The 19,100-nt window shown below is 40.6% G+C and overlaps 1 protein-coding gene across 2 annotated transcripts in view; it reads right to left on the minus strand.

Moving 5' to 3' along the window:
• dcc (DCC netrin 1 receptor) overlaps positions 1 to 19,100 on the minus strand; it is a 368,326-nt gene that overhangs the window by 27,838 nt on the left and 321,388 nt on the right. The window contains exons 18-23 of one of the 2 annotated variants that reach the window (XM_064307455.1): positions 14,076 to 14,248; positions 12,763 to 12,901; positions 11,755 to 11,862; positions 10,009 to 10,203; positions 9,053 to 9,085; positions 5,405 to 5,470 (exon numbers count right to left, since the gene is read on the minus strand). In XM_064307455.1, the coding sequence (XP_064163525.1) occupies positions 5,405 to 5,470; positions 9,053 to 9,085; positions 10,009 to 10,203; positions 11,755 to 11,862; positions 12,763 to 12,901; positions 14,076 to 14,248 (714 nt within the window). Of the gene's footprint in view, positions 1 to 5,404; positions 5,471 to 9,052; positions 9,086 to 10,008; positions 10,204 to 11,754; positions 11,863 to 12,762; positions 12,902 to 14,075; positions 14,315 to 19,100 lie in introns of both variants that reach the window. The other variant, XM_064307454.1, reaches the window with a different exon arrangement.

The following is a 19,100-nucleotide window of genomic DNA, read 5'->3' on the forward strand; positions in this document are numbered from 1 at the left end:
CACAGTCATCTGAAAATTCATAAAGCAGCAACCATATATAGATGTGTACTTGCTTAATCGTCCAATTGCATATATTCCAGTCTTTCTTTATGATGATACCATTTTTAACCAAATGCAAATTTATGAACATTCATTTGTTTTTCATTATATCAATGAGCTTTATGTGAATAATGTACAAATGTGTGGAAAATGAATAGTTACCACACACATTGTATTGACATTAGCAATGAAAATTACCAATTTCAATTTTGAAGGATTCATGAGTTTGGAAATGACAATTATTCTCCACAGTCCTGGCCTCTGCAGTACATATACTTTGCTGGATTACTAAAACGCAGTGAATGACTTAGAAACTCAGCTGAACACACTGCTGATAATAAGTGCTAAACTAAACCACAGTTCCCAAAATGCTCAGCTTGGCCTGAGGTACGTACCAGCCCCTGAGACCCACTAGATGAGCAGCGCACATTTTCATCATAACCCGCGGCATTCCCGCTTTTTTTCCCCCTCCACATGTTGTCTTTTCTCCCATCTTTACGAGGTTAAGTGTGAGGAATGGATTTGTTCTGCCTTTGGGCCTCTATAGCATACCATACATCCAAGGTCAAGGTAATGAATGGTGATGGAGTTTCATCCATTCGTCCTGTCTACACCTGCTCACAGCTGCAAAAATGATAGATGTACACATCCACAGCAGGCGTAGTCCACTCATCCTGCCTCCAACTCCCAGGACGCCCAACCACTTCCTTCCTCGTTGCTCACTTATGTAGACATTCCCACTGGCTCCCAAATAATATTGGTTACGATGCAGATTGATCTGTTTCTAGATCTGTATCTGTTGCTGGCCTGACTTATACGTCAGGAACAGTATTCTATTTGAATGGGTATTTTGATCTTTTCCAGGATGTGAAATAATCGAGAGTTATGAACCATGTTGTGTGATACACTTGGTTTTAAAACAATTCATAATATAAATAAAAATAATACATAAGAATTATATACACACAATGCAGCACTCTACACAATACGAAAAGACAAATAGTGTGCAAGTCGCAGGTTTAGGATCTGCTGCATCAATATGCTAATAAAATATTCATAGAATCTGTGATACATCAGGAGCGCAGAGGAGAACAAAGCCTGACAGGGGACAATAGTAACCCTCTCAGTCTCAGTCTCAGGGCCCACAGCTGGCCTACATTTGCTCTGTGCCATCTTTTCACACACAAAACAGCAGGGATCACCTCTAGGAGAGCAGCGTGCAGTCCTGACCCAGCCGATGGGCACTGGGGCACAGGACGGAGGGCTGGTTCATCGAAAGCCTCCACCACGAGGCCTCCGCGCAGGGAGGCTAAATAAACAGGGTCCACAAAGCAGGCCACAGGTGAGCCCAGAAGAGTTTTCACTGATTCAGTCTCCAGCCGCTCCCTGTTCCGTTTTTAGAAGGCAAATGAGGAGCCGGACAGACTAATGGTGAAAGCTCAATATCTGCAGGCTTTCGGTTTTCCATGCAGGATTGTTAATTAATTTACTTTGTTATTTTCCCTTCCTCTCCTGAGGCACACGCATAATGGAGAGCAGGGTTGTTTCTCATTGAGTAATGGCTGTCTTTGCAAATAAGAGATGTAGACTCGTTCAGGCTATGCAGCTGATGGCTCTCTTGTTTCACGAAATACAGGTTACACACCTCCTTTCTAAAATATACTTCATCGTAGTGATAGTTCTCCAGCCTTTTGCTGAGCACATTTTCAAGAACTTCAGTCAGGGGAGGCAGAAAATTGATATATCCCCATAGACATCAGCTCTGTTTGATCTGGCTGTCAAGTCTGTGGGTCTGCTTTCATTTTTCTTTTCTTCATTTTTCATCTCTAAACGTGCGGACAGTGGGAAAGTCAATTCTTTGTAAACGCTTTCCCAACCACAACCACGGGCAGGATCCATACCGTCACTCCTGTGGGATAATGAATTTATCTGGTAAAATGTTTAACACCTAATCCGAAAGAAGGTGGAGCTGGTGCCATGAACACCATGAAAGAACATCAGACAATGAACAGGGCTCTTAGTGTAATCACCCCTAATATTAATTTGGATTTGCAGTGATTCACGGGTGGTTTTAATCAAGGCTGAGTTCTATGAGCAAAACAGGGGAGTATGGGTAAAAGGATTTGAAGGTAAAGTCTGCAATGATATCATGAAGTATTTTTAAGAGAATTGTCAGTGTGCGGTACAGGTCGCCAGATCATGAATTCCAAGCTTCCTGCAGCTCTTGAGACTCTTCAGCCTGTAAGTAAATGAGCTGAGAACAGGCCGTTCTTGTCATCTTGTATTGTTTTGTTCATGTGTTCTATCTTTGTAAGGTTCTGGTTGCCAGGGTTGATATTTAATAATCTGCTGTTTCTGAATGAACTGTTCACCTCCGTGCATCATGGTCAGGGCCTCCTTTGCAAAGTCGCAAATGAGCCACCCTCAGGAATGCACACAGTGATTTAATTCCCACACAACTACACGCCGATTCATGGCGCGGTGCTCCGGGGAAACTTTAACTAAATTCAACAGTTTGCATAATGATGTGTCAAGAACACAATATGTGTTCTACATTTGTCAAGAAAGGAAATGTTTGTTTGAGGTACATTCCCTCATTACTACATAGATATGCTCCAGACATTCACATTTTTCTTCGTGTCTCACCAAGACTTTGTGCAATATTTCTGCACAAATGGAGAAAGCAACAATAACACTTATGGCGGGCTGTCAAGTCAAATTAACCCTGAATGTCAACGTACAAGCCTTTTTAATGCACAAAATAGCTTCTGAGACAAGAATTTTCAAACTGCTTGTTTTGTCTGGGATAAGTGGTATACTGTGAGCAAGCCTCAAGGGACACAGTATAACACAGTCAGTGACATCTTCAGGTCAGCTACTTCGCCATTTCGTTATTTATAGCTATTAAATTAATCAGCATTTAGCATTTCTATAAAGTCAACAGAATTTTCATTTCTGTGCACTCAATGTTTGCAACAGTGTTTTAAAAACAGAACCTGTGAATTACTGACTTGAACAGAATCTAAAAAAAGTCATAAGAAACTTAAAAGCACATTCTCTTTCTCGCAATATGGCCAAATGTTAGAAATAGCGAAACAGTGGAAAAGTGGAAATTAACAGCTTTCTGGAAGTCTTTCCTCTCTTTAGACACAGGCTTTTCCCAGGCGGTATCTGCCCAGTATTTCCAAGCTTATGACTCGAGGTGTGGTTAAGTGATTCTCTCCCATTCTGGAGTATCATTACATTGCGATGTCCAGCTGGTGTAAGTCGGAGAGGGGGGCGGTAGACCACTTCCCAAAAGCCTCATAGGTATCCCTCTGGTGAGACTGTGAGTGCACTCACAGGTGCATCCCATTTACTGGCACTGCCCCGATCCCTCAGCCTGCTTGCAGGCTTCAGTTCAGCGGGCAGAGCATCTGTGTAATCACCGATGCCTCAACCCCACATATCCCAGCAGGCCCTGGTACGGGCTGTCAACTGCGCTGTCAATGCAGGGCCACACAATGCCGGTGCTCCCAAGCCACTTCAGGGCTGCAAACAGGAGAATTTATGCATCTGCTGCATATCAACTGAAAAACTAGCATGGAACCTTCTTCTCAATGCCCTGTTTAAATCCCACAGTCTCTCTCTCTCTCTCTCTCTCTCTCCTCTCTCTATCCTCTGTCTCTTCACCCCTGTCTCTCCTGTTCATATCTTACACAGCCGCTGTAAATTGGGTCCCCACTAATTAAGGCAGGATTTCCCAACAGACTAGGTGGCACAGCGTGGTCAGACTGGGAAACGAAGGAGAGGCGGATTAAGTTGATGAGGAAGGAACTGTTTCTCGCTGTGAATTCAAACAAAATATTCCGAACCAGCAGCAGCTACAGTGCAGTGTTTCACCCTGCCTTTAAAACTTAATTGCTGGTACATGTTCCTCTGATCTTCAACCTTTGCAATTAACCACTGGCAAGAGAGGCCAGTTGCTATTTCTACTGATGACAACTTCAGGAGAACACATAATTGTTGAATTAGATGAATGGTTTCAGGTGCCTTGCCTGTCTAGGAAGACCGAGCACATTTACTTTGAAGGCACTCGAGTCACTCAGATGGCGGATTAAATCAAAAGCCCTTGGACTGTTTAAGGGCATATGCAATTTCAATCAAAGAGAACAAATCTTAGTAGATTAATACTCAGGATTGGGACTGATTGGTCTGACAAAAGGAAAGGTATCTGCCGTTTTGTCCTAAGTTTGTTTGTAATTTTCGAGAATTCTAAATTCAGCTCAACACTCTCCTTAGCATGGGAGCATATCAATGCAGAGAACGTAACACAACCCAATGGCTCTCTACTGAGCAAGTAAGGGTATAAAAATACGATGGTCTGAAAAAATAGGAAAAAAAAGCAATTGGCTCATTGACTTGCATGATCTGCTTTGCTTTCATGATATATAAACACTTAAATTTTATTTATTTTACACATTAGGTTAAAAAAAATCGAGATACATAGATTAGACCAGAAACAATGTGCAGGAGAGGTAAAAAAAAATCCCACAGGCCTTTTGAGACTTGAGACCCACTAATTAAAACAGTCAAGGCATGACCTCATCAAATGGCCACACATTTTCTGATTGATTGAATAAAATAAAAACCTAAGTATGGTTTGATTGAATGTCATTGGACTGTAAGAAGTGTGTTTGACTGAATTGAGGGGACAGCCTGTCAGTCACCAGACTGATATTGGTTAATTAAATCTGACAACCCCTGCAGTTTGAAGTGAGGGCCTTGGAGTCCAGTAAATGGGGCTAAATAACAGTTTATGATGGATGAACCTGCTTTTTCACCTACTACCTTTTTCAGCAGAAGTGAGTGTGGACTTTATTTTTCTCTACCATAAAAATATATTTTACAAATATACTAGATAAAAATAAGCTGAGTAACTGGAATAGTAGCAAGAGAAGAAAAGTAGAGATTTTTTGGAATGCAATGCATTACTAATTCCCTGGCCCAGATGAATTTATCTATTGCAGTTGATTTAACACTTAAAAAATGAGCAGCATAGAGAAAGAGAAATACTACAAAATGAGGACACATTCCAGAAAATTCTACAGCACTGTTGACACCGCATCACGTGGATACTGAATCCCGCTACCTTTCTTGCCCTCTGGAAACTGCAGAGCGAGACAATGAGGCTGCCTTAAGGCCTGGACAATGGCAGGGTTCTGTGTGGAGTCAAGGAGCCCTTTTTATTTCTCCCCACTGCTGAGGGGTTTGGGACAAGCGGATCGGGAGCACAGAGGTGCCCAGGCGGCAGAGGCGGGGAAGCAATTACCCCCCGAGGCATTCCGAGCCGGCCCTTTTTTTACCCTCTCGATTCCCTTCTTACCGTTCAGGCTGCTCCTATCAATCAGGTTATTGTCAGATGGCCAGTAGCCTCCGTCTCCATGGCGACCTGCAGAGCAGAGAGCAGGTATCAGTGAAGGAGGCTTGACACCTTGACATCAGCTGCTATTTACAAATTTTAGAAAAGGGTATTTTAACTAACACTGAGATTAAATATTTTGGAGATGCTCTGGTGCTTTAGAAGGGACATTAAAACTTGGCATTTTTTATGAAATGTCTGCATTTTATATAAAGAAAAGCACTGAACATTTCTATGAACTGAAATATTTGAATGCACAGTGCATCGAAATACAAGACATCCTAACCTTTTTTCAGCATTTCACTTTTAAGAACTTAAATTCTGAATTAAAGAATGCAAAATTTCATTAAATTAAATAGGAATCAATTAATCAGTTCTATGCCAGATGGAAGTAAATTTATAGACACCTGAAAGATTTAAAACTAATTAATACTGGGTGTAGACAAATTATTTCACTGGTTCATCAATCATTTCATATAAATTAGCTTTTTTATTCAAATTTTTAGTAGCAGGGTTGATCAACAAAATATATCATGCAAATAAATCACACTGTTTTCTCTAGTTTCAAAAGCCTTACTACCATATGGATGCAGATGTACTGTCTGTGTATATTTGTTGTGTGCACAAACGAGCTTGTGTAAAACCCTAAGTGAAGCAAGATTCACTGACAATTGCCTCCATTTGTACACGAGTCTGCTATTCAATATCTTGAACACTTCACACCCATCACAAAAGCTGCACCACGCCTCTCTCGGGTAAACAGTCACTGGCTGCTTCACGCCAAGCACTCCAACAGGCAAGTTTCGAAAAGCCCTTTCCCATCCAATCGCTCAATAGCCAATTATTTCCTGGTAAAAAGAGCCCCCAAATATGTATTCAGAACCGAAATAAGTCAGATCCCCGTGCCCTTGTTATACCTCTCCCAGGTTGCGCTAAGAGACCAAATTGACTGGAAGAGCTACTCTTAGGGGAGTATTCTAAAGAAGAGAACACAGTCTTTGTTGTCAAGCAGCACTGATGCGATATTTCATACGCTCTAAGAGCAGTGTGCATTGTTTTCATACAGCAACTCCAGAAAAGGTGCATCAGTGCCAACCTAATTACCAGATGCTTTTATTTTCTGGCAAATGTGAAAACATGAGAAAGAACTGAGAGACAAATAAATAGTACAAAGTATATATATATATATAAATATAGATATATATATATATAGATAGATATATATATATTATTATTTTTTTCAAGGGAAAAATAGATATATAAAAAATAAATGAAAATATATATTTAGGTTTATAGAAATACTTATTATTTTGACACACGTTATAATAACGTCATGTTTCTTACTCTACCAAAACCAAAAGAGAAAAAGTACACACATTTCTCTTGACTGGGTCATCAGACCCTGATCTACCTTCATTTATTATAAGAAAATATGTATTCTTATAATACACATTCCTAAAGTATGGAGCAGTGATGATCTCCAAGGAGCAAGCATGCTGCTGGTTGTATTTGGTTGTAGTGCTGGGGCAGCAGGAATTCTCCAGTCCTCAGTTAGAAAGTTAATACAGGTACAGTGGATGGGGAAAAAAAATGACAAATGGGCCACATTAGGGGGGCCCACAGAAACGGAGAACACATTTTGATTTGCCCCAGGTAGAAAAGGGGCTATGGCGCTAGCCTATCAATCAACATCCGACTGCCCTCTTTCTTCACAAACAGGGCCTCTCTTCTGCGTTTTCTCCTTTCTTCTGTCCCCCACTTCTGGGTTCACTGACGCAACAGACACAGAACATGACATACAAGGTCCCCAAAGCTGTCGACAGACAGATTAAGGAGGACGGAGGTATGGAGAGTGTAGTTCTGCATGCATTTGCCCTGCAACTTGCTTTGACCACCCGGAAAATAGGCTTGGTGGGGGAATGGGGGTGGGGGGGGCGGGTCCTAAACATCCGGACCACATCAATCCTGGGCCTCTGTTTTTATGACTGCCTCCCGTCACCCTGTTTGAGTTGATTTATCTGTTACAAGGACCCCAGTCTGTAAGGGCTCCCAATCTGCTCACAGAACTCATTTAGTCTGTAGCCCTTACCTGCTCCCATATTTAATACCCCTCTTTATGTTTACTATATATATATATATATATATATATATATAGTATATTCCATGCATGGAAAATAAATTAATTGACACATGGAATGGACTAATTTGCCAGTGGGATGAAATCTTTAGAGAATCCCTGCTAGAGGGGGGAAGCCCATGCCCATCCTCCACTGGCTGCATTATTAAACTGCAGTATCTTTTACTTAATCAATCTTGGGGGAAAGCAACTGACATTCTAGAACAGGTTTATGCATGTACATTTTTGCTCCTGGAGCAACTAAGGGTAAGACCTCAAACTAACATGTACTTATGGTATAGTGCACTGTCCCACCTGCAATTCACACTCATTCCACACAAGTCAAGTGCTCCAAAACATCCACGTTACAGTGGGACCAACTACTCAGAACACATTATTAGGTTGTGCTTGGGGCGGGGGGCGGGGGGGGGGGGGGGTTGTTTATTTTGTTTGCAGGAGGCAGCACATCAATTCAAATCTAAACAGCCCCTTCTTCCTCCATGCACTTACATCTTAATTAATATATACTAATTCTCATTAGGTTGGCAGTGACGAGACAAGACAGGAAAATGACTGCAGGTCACACTGAAATCCAATACCCTCCATTATCTTAAAAAAAAAAAAAAGAAAAAAAAACCAGATGGGATTTCCTCCCCTTTTCCCTCAGACAATTTAACGCTCAAAGGGCTGATTTACAAACCCATCTGCAATTCAGATTTTCCAAAGGGCTGGAAAATGAGATAGAAAAATCAAATGCACCCTAGCAAAAACTAATGCATAAAACAGATAAGACATGCATAAGTAAGGTGCCAGAATTTCCAAATATGTGTTTTAATTTTGATGAGAAATTAGTCTGAATGAAAGAGCAAAAGAAAAATAATCCAAGAGGAATGTCTCCGTATGATGAGCCTGTATAAAAAGTATAATTGAATTGACTTTTTCCCTGGAGAGCTTTTTTGACCGACTATTGCTCTCAGTCTGCAGTGTTGCAGGTTGGCAGACTCACAATCTGTTTACATGTCTCCTCTGATGGTCCACCACAGTGCAGTTATGCTTAATTATGAAGATGAATTATCACAGAGGGGACCATCCAACTGAGTCAACAGTTGATGAGCAGGCATACGGAGCACGCTGGTGCACAGCTCTTGTTCCGTTCGCGAGCCCCTTTTCCGTCTAGAAGCATAACCGCACTGCTAACTGTTGAACCGTACAATTATCAACTTCAAATGAAAAATAAATGTATTTCCACTGGGACTATAAATATAAATATGAACTAAAATGAATTTTAGATTAGAACACATCTCCAATGATAAAACATGCCTAACCAATCACTGCTGTGTACTGTCTGAAGTCGTATGTAATGCACACTTGTTGATTAGCAGTTGTAGGGAGTGATCTGGTGTAGATGCTAGTTCATCTTTACAATTACGGTTCCAGTAGAAACAGGCCTAATACAGTATATGGTGTGAAATACTGAAAGGGCCATATCAAACTACCTTGGTCGTTGGCCATTTTGTCTGGATGGTCACCTGTAAGAGATGAGAAGGAAAAGAACAAGCAAAGTGTTACTACAATCATGATGGACCCCTCAGGCTGAAAGAACAGTCACTAGGGTTCTGCAAGCAAGACTTAAAGTGTTTGCACACTCAGAAATGAGGTGCTGTCCAGTTAAAGAGGATAGAGATGAACATGCATCGGTAAAAAAGCACAGTTTTCCCCAGAGGATCGGCACTACAGGATATGCAGGCTGAGTTCAAGGCACTTTTAGAGCTAGAAACATTTTAAGCCATTATTAATTACTGTTAGCTGCAGATAAGCATAAACATTAATTTTAAATCAAACACATCAGTACTCTTTCTATACATCAGTTTCATAATGAATTTTACAGTTGTAGAGGCACAGCAAATAAAGTAATAACAGTCAATTAATTTAACCATATCAACTGCAAGCAGCGTAATGTTCCCTAAATTACTTTGGAAGTTACTTAAATGTCTTGGTCTAACGGGTTTTTAGAAATTTTATTAGATCTGAGCTCCAATGTTGCACCCAGCAGAATAAAGGGAACAGTGATCTTAATTGCAAAATTAGAAAACTGCAGAAAACCAATCAAGCACAAGGATCATTTGGACCCACACTCTCCCCTGCTCTGAATGATAGCTACCATAGTTATTTGTGTTGGATAAAGAAAATGGCCATTATACAGTTTAAAAAATTTTTTTTTGTGGAAACCGACCTATAATAATGTGGAATTATCTAGTATGTATGGGACTAAAAAAACATGAATGGTTATATTTATTGTTTACTGACTGACAGAAAAAAAATTATAAGAGAAGGAAAAAGGAACACCAAAAGTGGTCAAAGGGGAAAGTTTGTTGAGTAATCTATTCCCCAAAATTTAGCCTCTCAGCAATGGTGACCATGGAGGTTGAAGTGGGGATAGTACTCATCCAACCTTTGGAGGTCCTGAAGAGAATGGGGTCAGAGAGGGGGCCCACCCCCTTGGAGTTCTTGGCCTGGATACGAAAATAGTAGACTGTATCCAGGTTGAGGTCCATGACCTGGTGAGTGAGGCGATCACCACTGATGGACTCCATTACCCAGTCATCAATGGGCATATTCTTATCCAGTGTGTAGAACAGAATGTATCCTAAAAGATTGGGCAAACACATTAAACACAATTACTGTACCACCTATTTATTATTTAGACAGATTATTTATTCTTCCTCTGACGGATATTGAGGTGGGTTAACAGAAGCTGCTTTGGTTGCTACAAGGATTTATGGAGTAAATGAACTTCACTTGATTGGTGGGTGTCAGGATAGAATTTAGCCAGTAACAGAATTTTTAGAAAGCTGAGGTTGGAATTTGGCCAGAAAAATGAGAATGTTAGAAACCTGGGTTTGGAATTTAGCCAGGACAATTGAAAGAACACTCTTTCTTTTTGATATAAGAACTGTGAAATCATCGGCCATCATTGAGTCAAGGTCTCGGTTTTAAACACAGACTTCCATATCATAGTGGCCCTAGGCACATGTCCTGTTCTGGAAAAAAATGTTTTGATGTACTATATTACGGCAATAGCCAGGAAAAATAATGGATATTCCATCCTCAAACTTTTTATATATTTGACAACTACTTTTACATTTGCAGCATATATCAACAACATCAAGAGAGCAGTAGATACAGATAAGAGGTAATGTAACATGTCTATAAGCTATTGCATTTTCACTTTTATTTTATTTCTAAAACATCTAAAAAATATATTTAAAGGTCTATTCTCTCCAGGCATTTATCCAGGCAGCAATAGTCTGTCCTCTTGACTCACATAATGTTCTTTAAGCAGGCTTTTTTCTTTTTATATTTGAGTAGTAATACCAGGGGGACTAAACCCGTGTCTGCCACAGCAACCCAGCAGGGTGGAGGAATTTCAACACAGATAATGAGACAATGACACAGGCTCTAAGTCAATGATGGCAGCAAGTTACCAATAATTCAAAATGAAATTATTTTTATTATTAAAACACTTTAATTAAAATGCACATGATTTATAGAATGAAGGTTTCCCAAATAATAATGTTTAATAAATTCTAACAATTTTCTTGTGTGGAAAGAACCACACTATATATATATATATATATATATTTTTTTTTTTTTTTTGTGAAAACACATTGTGCTGTTACAAAATTAATATTTTTATAGCAGTCAATATTGAGTAAAATAATTATTTAAAATATCTGAAAATTTGTGACATGATTTTGAACCCTCGTCAAGGATATTCCCTCAGCCCACACCTGTTATTTACCATACTCCTTCTTTTGAAAGATGAATTTCAATACTGTTTTACTGCCATCATTACAAATGGCCATGGGAGGCCATGGGAGAGTGAACATTGTTCCCACAAGGATGAACGTTGAAGAGAAAACCAAATCCCTAAATCAGCAGGTCCACCGGGAGTCATTAGAAGCCCACCACATGATTTCAAGGGTCAGGATGGTTCTTGCCACAGTGATTTACAACAAGGACTTCCATCATGGAATGAGGAAGGAGGAGGGGATGGGAGGGGGTGGGTGGTTGAAAAAAGGGCAGCACATCTCAGGATCAGAGCAGAGTACAGCCGGGGGAGAGAGAGGCAGGATGGGGTACATTAAGGGGGCAGAGAGGAGGGTCAGATTAAGGAGGCTGGCAGTCGCCGGTTCACCTGTGATTCGGCCGTTGGCCTCCATGGGTGGCTGCCAGCTGATGAGGACGGCTCTGGGCTTCCCCTCCCGGCTGATTACCGTCAGGTCCTTGGGGGCGGAGCTGGGAGCTGGCAGACAGGGTGACACGGCAAAAGTGGACTCAGATGAAAAAGTACACCACTAGTGTGGTCCTCTATCTGGCATCATGCACAGCTTGTTTAAGGGCTCAATTACGCCTCAAATTACAGCTGGTCTTAATCAAGCCTCAGGCTCAGAGGGGCAATTAACTGCAAAGCTTTTCAAAGCAAGTTTTCCCACCATGTAATCTGAGCCCTGTTCACTAAATGTATAAACATGCAGATGTTTAAAATGTGCAATTCTGTGAAGTAATAGCTAAAATATGCCTATACTATCAATTACAATGGAAAGGTTGTGGTATTGTGCATTTATATTTAATCTTAGAAAAAAAAACCTTAGTGAGTTACAGGGAAATTCTAAATTGAATTTAAATTGAGTTTTTTTTTGTTGTCTGAAATGAAACACACAATTGCATTTTCTCGTGTTTCACGTCCAACAGAAACATACATTAGAGCACAGAGAACAACACATAAACAACTGGCCGGCTATGCAATGTAATTGTGATAAATTACGAGCAAAGGACAAAAGGTCAGTGTTTATTTAACTAGCATGGGCACATTCGATATAATGAACGGCGAATACACAGGCGATTATTTCCTTGGAAAGGATCCTGGACCGTTCCCATCATTAGCACTGTGTCTTAATTACAAAACCGCACAGCTAAAATCGCGGCGGCGCTACCTGTCGTACACATTGATTAAAGGATACCAATATGCCCGGGATCATGTTCACATAAACAGAAGCACAGGAGGGAACAGATTTCCCACAGTACATTTCATGCGTGTAGAACAAGGCTTCACAGATAAGAACTGAGGTTAACGCCTGTGTCCTCGTGCTCCAATGACAGTTGGCAAGCAGTTAGCGGCGGTAGTGAACCGAAAGAGCCCTACCTGCTTCGTAGGTGGTGGCGTGCGCCGTCATACTCCACGTGCTGGACTTGCGTCCCTTGGTCACCATCACAGCAAACTCGTACATGGTGTTGGGCTTGAGTCCGGTCACGGTGTGACTGAGGGCGGTGGTGTCTGCTGACTGCAGGAGAGCACAGAGAACCGGGGACAGAATCAAAGCACAGGCTTTAGAGGCAGCTGGGATTAGACAAGCACAGTGGGGACAAAGGGGTACTCTGATGAAACAGGATAATAAAGATCACCAACGCACATTTCTAAATGCATTCATTAAATCTTTGTTTCCACATGCATGTCCAAAGCCCAAAGGTTAGTTTTTTTGAAACACTGAAATAGACTTGTGAGGTATGAGCAAGGCACACCCAGAATCTCAATTCTTGACCGGTGCAGCTCTCTGCACAGGGCTATTTTTCCCCACACGCACATACGGTATTTCAGTGTTTTCCCGCTCATGTTCACCAGAATTTTTTTTTCCCTGCACTAACCCATGTTTTTTGGGCCCCGCACTCACATGCTTTTTAAAAATGGATCTCCTCCAGATCTCCCACAGTTAACACTTCCTCAGCATTATAAATATATAATAATAATAATCGTTTTAAATATATTACTTTTTACTTGCTACAATAAATAAACATTTATTCTATGTGAAAATATATAAGTAAAAAAACTAATGCAAACAAAATGGTTGATGCTTGGATGTTCAAGTCAAAACCATTTAATTAGCATCAATAAACACCCCTTCTTGTTTATTGTACTTGATTCCAGTTCAATTTTCATCTACTGACACTTCTGTTTTAGACAGTCACATGAAAAAAAATTTTTTATATACATTCCAGAACACAATTATTTATGTTTGCTGATGTTAGTATCATGGATATTGAGAGGTTAGAATAAACAGATATGTGCATTTCTAAACATATGAAGTGTTGTCCTTTCAGTATAAATATATGGGTATATTGAACCATGCTGCATTCTCTTGTTCTCTGATGGGCAAGACCCTAGCAAACTAAATTTGTCCTGAGCCCACAACTTGTGGGGCCACAATCCTAGAGGGCACCATCTCCCACCCTCCTCCCCTTCAACCATCAATTGGGGTCCCTTAAGATGGAAGCCCAGTCACATAGCTCCACATTACAGTACTATATGGCTTGGCAGATACCCCCTTAACTAGGGCAAATTTTATGTTATCACATTAATACAGCTGAATACTTCCTGAAGCCATTAAAATAAGGCACAAGAGTGCAACTGCGGTGTGCCTCACTTAATTCATTAGACACTCTAAAACACCTCTTAAGTACCTTGTACTTTCCACTGGTGGAGTAGCTGGTCTTCCACTTGACAGAGTAGAAGCGCACCTCAGCAGTCTTCTGGTTTTTGGACACGGAGTTGTCGGCCCAGCTGACCCGCACTGAGTCGGGGCTCAGGGCCACGGCCTGTACACCTACTGGGGGGATCATGGGGGTGGAGGTATCTGGCATGGGAGTAGGGAATTTATCAAACAGATGGAACAAATCATCGTCCGATGGGTCTAAAGGGTCTGGAGTCACACACACACACACACACACACACACACATAAATAGAGAAGCATGCATCACACAGAGGACATTAAAAAAAATGCAAGAATGAGTCACCATGCAGTGAAGGAGCAGGTGAGGGTTGGAGAGGGAAAACAGATGGCAGGAAGTAACGGAGAAGACAGAAAGTGGCAGAGAGAAGGCAGAAAGAGAAGCCCATTACACATATTGAGGGTGCTAGGAGAGGCTCTACAGGTGTCCATTAACTACCAGACAAAACTAAACTCAAACCTATGAAGAAGAGAAAAAATTATTAGTAAATACATGGAAGACACAAGTTGGTTGTCACAACAGCAGAAAGCAAACATTTTACATAGTATTAGCATCTTTACTAATACTATTTAAGAGACATGAAACTAGACAATCAGCAATTAGGCTTTTGTAGCAAAAAACAAAGAAACAAAGAAACAAACAAAAAAACAAACAAACAAAAAAAACTACCCAGTCAAATATTGTCTGAATAATGAGCCCAGCAATTGATCTGAATTGTTTTTTTATGAGGCTTCAGACAGAGTGGATGGTTAACAAAAAACAGATTGGAAAAACCACGCATTGAGTAGCATTAGAGGCAACTGATAAAACTAGAAACATTCTTTTTTCATTCCAAAAGGCTCAGTTGGGTTCCGTTTTCCATGTTCCCTTGAAAAGAATATTGATTTGTTTATTGTGGTCTTTTGTTCCACTCCACTTGTACCAGTTTCCTAGTGAATAAAATGGCAGCATCCTGGATTAAGAGAGTAGCAACCAACAGAGAAGACCTAGTGGAAAATATACTGTGAAGCTTCACGGAACGGGCAAAGACTTATTTTTGTATGTTGTGAAGGAAAATGTTTGGGCATAAAATGTTTGGGCCTACCACTGAGTGCACTCCAAGGAGTGCTTCACCAGTTTTTAAAAAAACACAGCTACAGAAGCACTTATCTACCAGCCTAAATATATATATAAAGCCTTTCACTCACAAGTGGACTGACTCACAAATATCTATTCTTAAAATGCTGGATTCTTTTCACATAAACTGAAGACTCCGTTGACGCAGATTATTCCCAGAGGAAGGTTCACTGGTCAAACAGATTAGATTTGGTTTCTTTCAGACCATTTCCCAATTGAAAGTCTGGCATACCACCATTTGACCTGTGCCATTCTCAGTGTGAAATGTGGTGTGATGCATCCCAAGGCAAAAGAGAAACAAAAAAAATGCTGTCATAACTGTCAAGCAACAACTAATCTTTAGGGAAAAACAACAAGCGCTATCTGTTTTCTCAGCTAAACTGGCAGACTGCTCGCTGTAGTAAACACGGCTAGAAAAGGCCAACTGTTTTTTGTTCGCACTTCTGTGCTGTTGATAGAAGAAGGAAAAAAAGCACAGGCGGAGCCCGGTAGACATTTCACACTGTGTCTGTTGGCACGGCCTTTCAACAGGCTGTTTCGATGCAGAGCACGATGGCTCACGTGGCACCGGAGAGGATGAGTGTCTTTCAACAGGATTCGATTTACTTAACGCTGGAGCTCCAATCCAGGACCACAGAGGGGATATAATGTGAAATAAGGCAGCCTTTTTTCCCCCCGCCTCCAGTCATCCCTGGGATTGCTTTGGCGAGGAACTGCAGCCTGATAACGCGCCACTTACGGGGTACAGGTTCTGAGGGGAGGCGAAAGGGGACAGCCGCGGCGCCCCAACATGACTCTGTGCATGTGGTAGCCATTTGACGGGCATTCTTTAACCTCCCCCGCACAACCTTATCAGCCTCTAGACGTTTGCTCGGACCCGCGCGGTGCAGGCCCCGATGGAGTGCAGATCAAGATGTGAGCAGAGTGGAACTTCGAGTAATTAGCCACATGACAACAGAGTCGGGGGAGCCGTACTGTTAGCAATAAACGCCTGTGGCTGCACTGCCTATCGAGAAAAGCACAATAAGACCCGGAATGACCAAATTCACCAGGGGGCACGGGACTGGCTTATCCGTTCTGCCTCTGTACTGCGGCTAATCTCACCGCCTCAGGACAACTCACTTATTTCACAGACCGATTTTTGCCTTTATTTTCAACTCATCATGTTGTTTTGTTTTTGTAGACAGTCTTAATAATACAATTTAGGCAGAATTAAGAACTTAACAAAAAAAGGTTTAATGCTATTACTGCAGTCTGCAGTCAAACACAAATACTACTATGACTATTACAACAACTGCGAATACTACTAATGAATAATACTAATACTAATAATAATAAATAAATAAATAAATAAATAAATAAATAAATAAATAAATAAATGAATGAATGAAGAAAAAGAGCCTTATTTTCCTTTTAAATCCACTTCAAACCATACTGTACAGTACATATAGAGGCCCCAGAAGCACACACAGTTCACTTGTGGCTTGAAGTAAAGACCCTCTGATTTCTTGGCAAAATGGGGGAAAGAACAAAGCATTGAGAGAATCTTAAGGGTTTCAGACTTCTGTTTTAGCCTTTTTTTAATCTCACATGGCTTTCTCCTCACTCTAGTCACACACAGATTTCATGCCTCTGGCCAAATAAGATATTATATGTGTTTCCCACTGATACCCGAAAAACACAGCGCATCCTGTAGGTCAGTAAGTATTTATATTTCCAATTTAGCCCAATCATTGTGTGTGTGTGTGTTTGTGTGTGTGTATGTGCACGAGTGTATGTAAAATATTAAAGTAATTTGATTATTTCAATGGTGTAGTATCTATTATATCTATAGTATCTAAGAATATTAGATTATATATATATATATACATAGTAGATTATATATATATATGTGTGTGTGTGTGTGTGTGTGTGTGTGTGTGTGTGTGTGTGTGTATATATACAGTCCCCTCCAAAAGTATTGGAACAGCAAGGTCAATTCCTTTGTTTTTGCTATACGCTGAAGACAAATGAGGTCAAAAGATGTACATGAGATGACAGATCCGAATTTCAGCTTTTATATCCTGGTATTTTTATCTAGATTTATTAAGCAACTTAGAACATATCACCTTTTGTATCAGACAACCCAATTTTTAGGTGAGCAAAATTATTGGAACATGTGACTGAAAGGTGTTTCTTGTTGCCCAGATGTGTCCTGTTAGATTGATTGGTTAAACAATAAATAGTTCTGAATGTCTACTCTTGGTTTTAGCCTTGGGTTTTGCCTGTGAAGACTGCATTTGTGTTATAAAAGATAAACTAACATGAAGACCAGGGAGCTGTCTTTGGGAGAAAAGCAAGCCATTTTGAAACTTAAAAAAGAGGGGAAATCGACCAGAGCCATTGCACAAGCATTGGGGATAGTTTGTACAACAACTCGGAATGTCCTGAAAAATAAAGAAACCGCTGGCGTACTGAGCAACAGACATCGAACATCGAAAACAACAGCAGTTGATGACAGAAACAATGTGAGAGCTGTGAAGAAAAACCCCAAAACATATGTCAGTGACATCACAAACAATCTCCACAGGACAGGGGTGAAGGTATCTCAATCAACCGTTCGAAGAAGACTTAGAGAGCAGCAATATAGAGGCTATACCACAAGATGCAAACCACTCATCAGTAGTAAGAATCGGAAGGCTAGATTACAATTTGCAAAGAAGTACAGAGATGAGCCACAAAAGTTCTGGAACAAAGTTTTATGGACTGACAAGACCAAGATTAACCTCTACCATAGTGATGGAAAGGCCAAAGTGTGGAGAAAGAAGGGATCTGCTCATGATCCAAAACATACGAGCTCATCTGTGAAGCACGGTGGAGGAAGTGTCATGGCTTGGGCTTGCATGGCTGCTTCTGGAGTGGGCTCACTAATCTTTATTGATGATGTAACTCATGATGGTAGCAGCAGGATGAATTCAGAAGTCTACAAAAACATTCTGTCTGCCAACTTACGGAGAAATGCGTCCAAACTAATTGGGAGGAACTTTATCATGCAACAAGAGAATGACCCAAAACACACTGCCAACATAAAGGACTTCATTAGGGAGAAAAAGTGGAAGGTTTTAGACTGGCCAAGTCAATCACCAGACCTTAACCCAATTGAGCATGCATTTCACCTCCTGAAGAGGAGATTGAAGGAAACCCCCCCCCCCAAACAAACAACAACTGAAAGAGGCTGCAGTAAAAGCCTGGAAAAGCATCACAAAAGAAGAATGCAACAGTTTGGTGATGTCAATGGGTCGCAGGCTTGATGCAGTTATTGCAAGCAAGGGATATGCTACCAAATATTAAGTGTTATTTACTTTAATTTACTTAAATACTCTCTGTTCCAATAATTTTGCTCACCTAAAATTGGGTGGTCTGATACAAAAAGGTGCTATGTTCTAGGTACTTTAACACATCTAGGTGTAAATACCAGGAAATAAAAGCTGAAATTCTGAACTCTTGTCTCATGTTCATCTTTTTATCTCAACCCCAAATGTATTCAGTGTATTACAAAAACAAAGGAATTGGCCTTGCTGTTCCAATACTTTTGGAGGGGACTGTATATAGATAGATAGATAGATAGATAGTATCTAATAATAGTATCTGGCACACTAAAACAATTTTTTCTTATATCAAAAACTCCAGTATATTATCACCTTTTTGACTTAAAAACAAAGGGAATAAAAGACAATATTTTAATGAAATATTAAAGGTGGACCTAGTGGAGCTGTAAGGAAGCCAGGCAGTCCCCTGCTGAATACTGCAGCAGAAAATTACAGTTTGGCAATCACTGGGAGAAAAGATGAAATCTACCTCCATCCTTGCCCTGATAAATG

The sequence above is a fragment of the Anguilla rostrata genome, chromosome 14, assembly GCF_018555375.3.
Source record: "Anguilla rostrata isolate EN2019 chromosome 14, ASM1855537v3, whole genome shotgun sequence".
NCBI classification, from domain to species: Eukaryota; Metazoa; Chordata; class Actinopteri; order Anguilliformes; family Anguillidae; genus Anguilla; species Anguilla rostrata.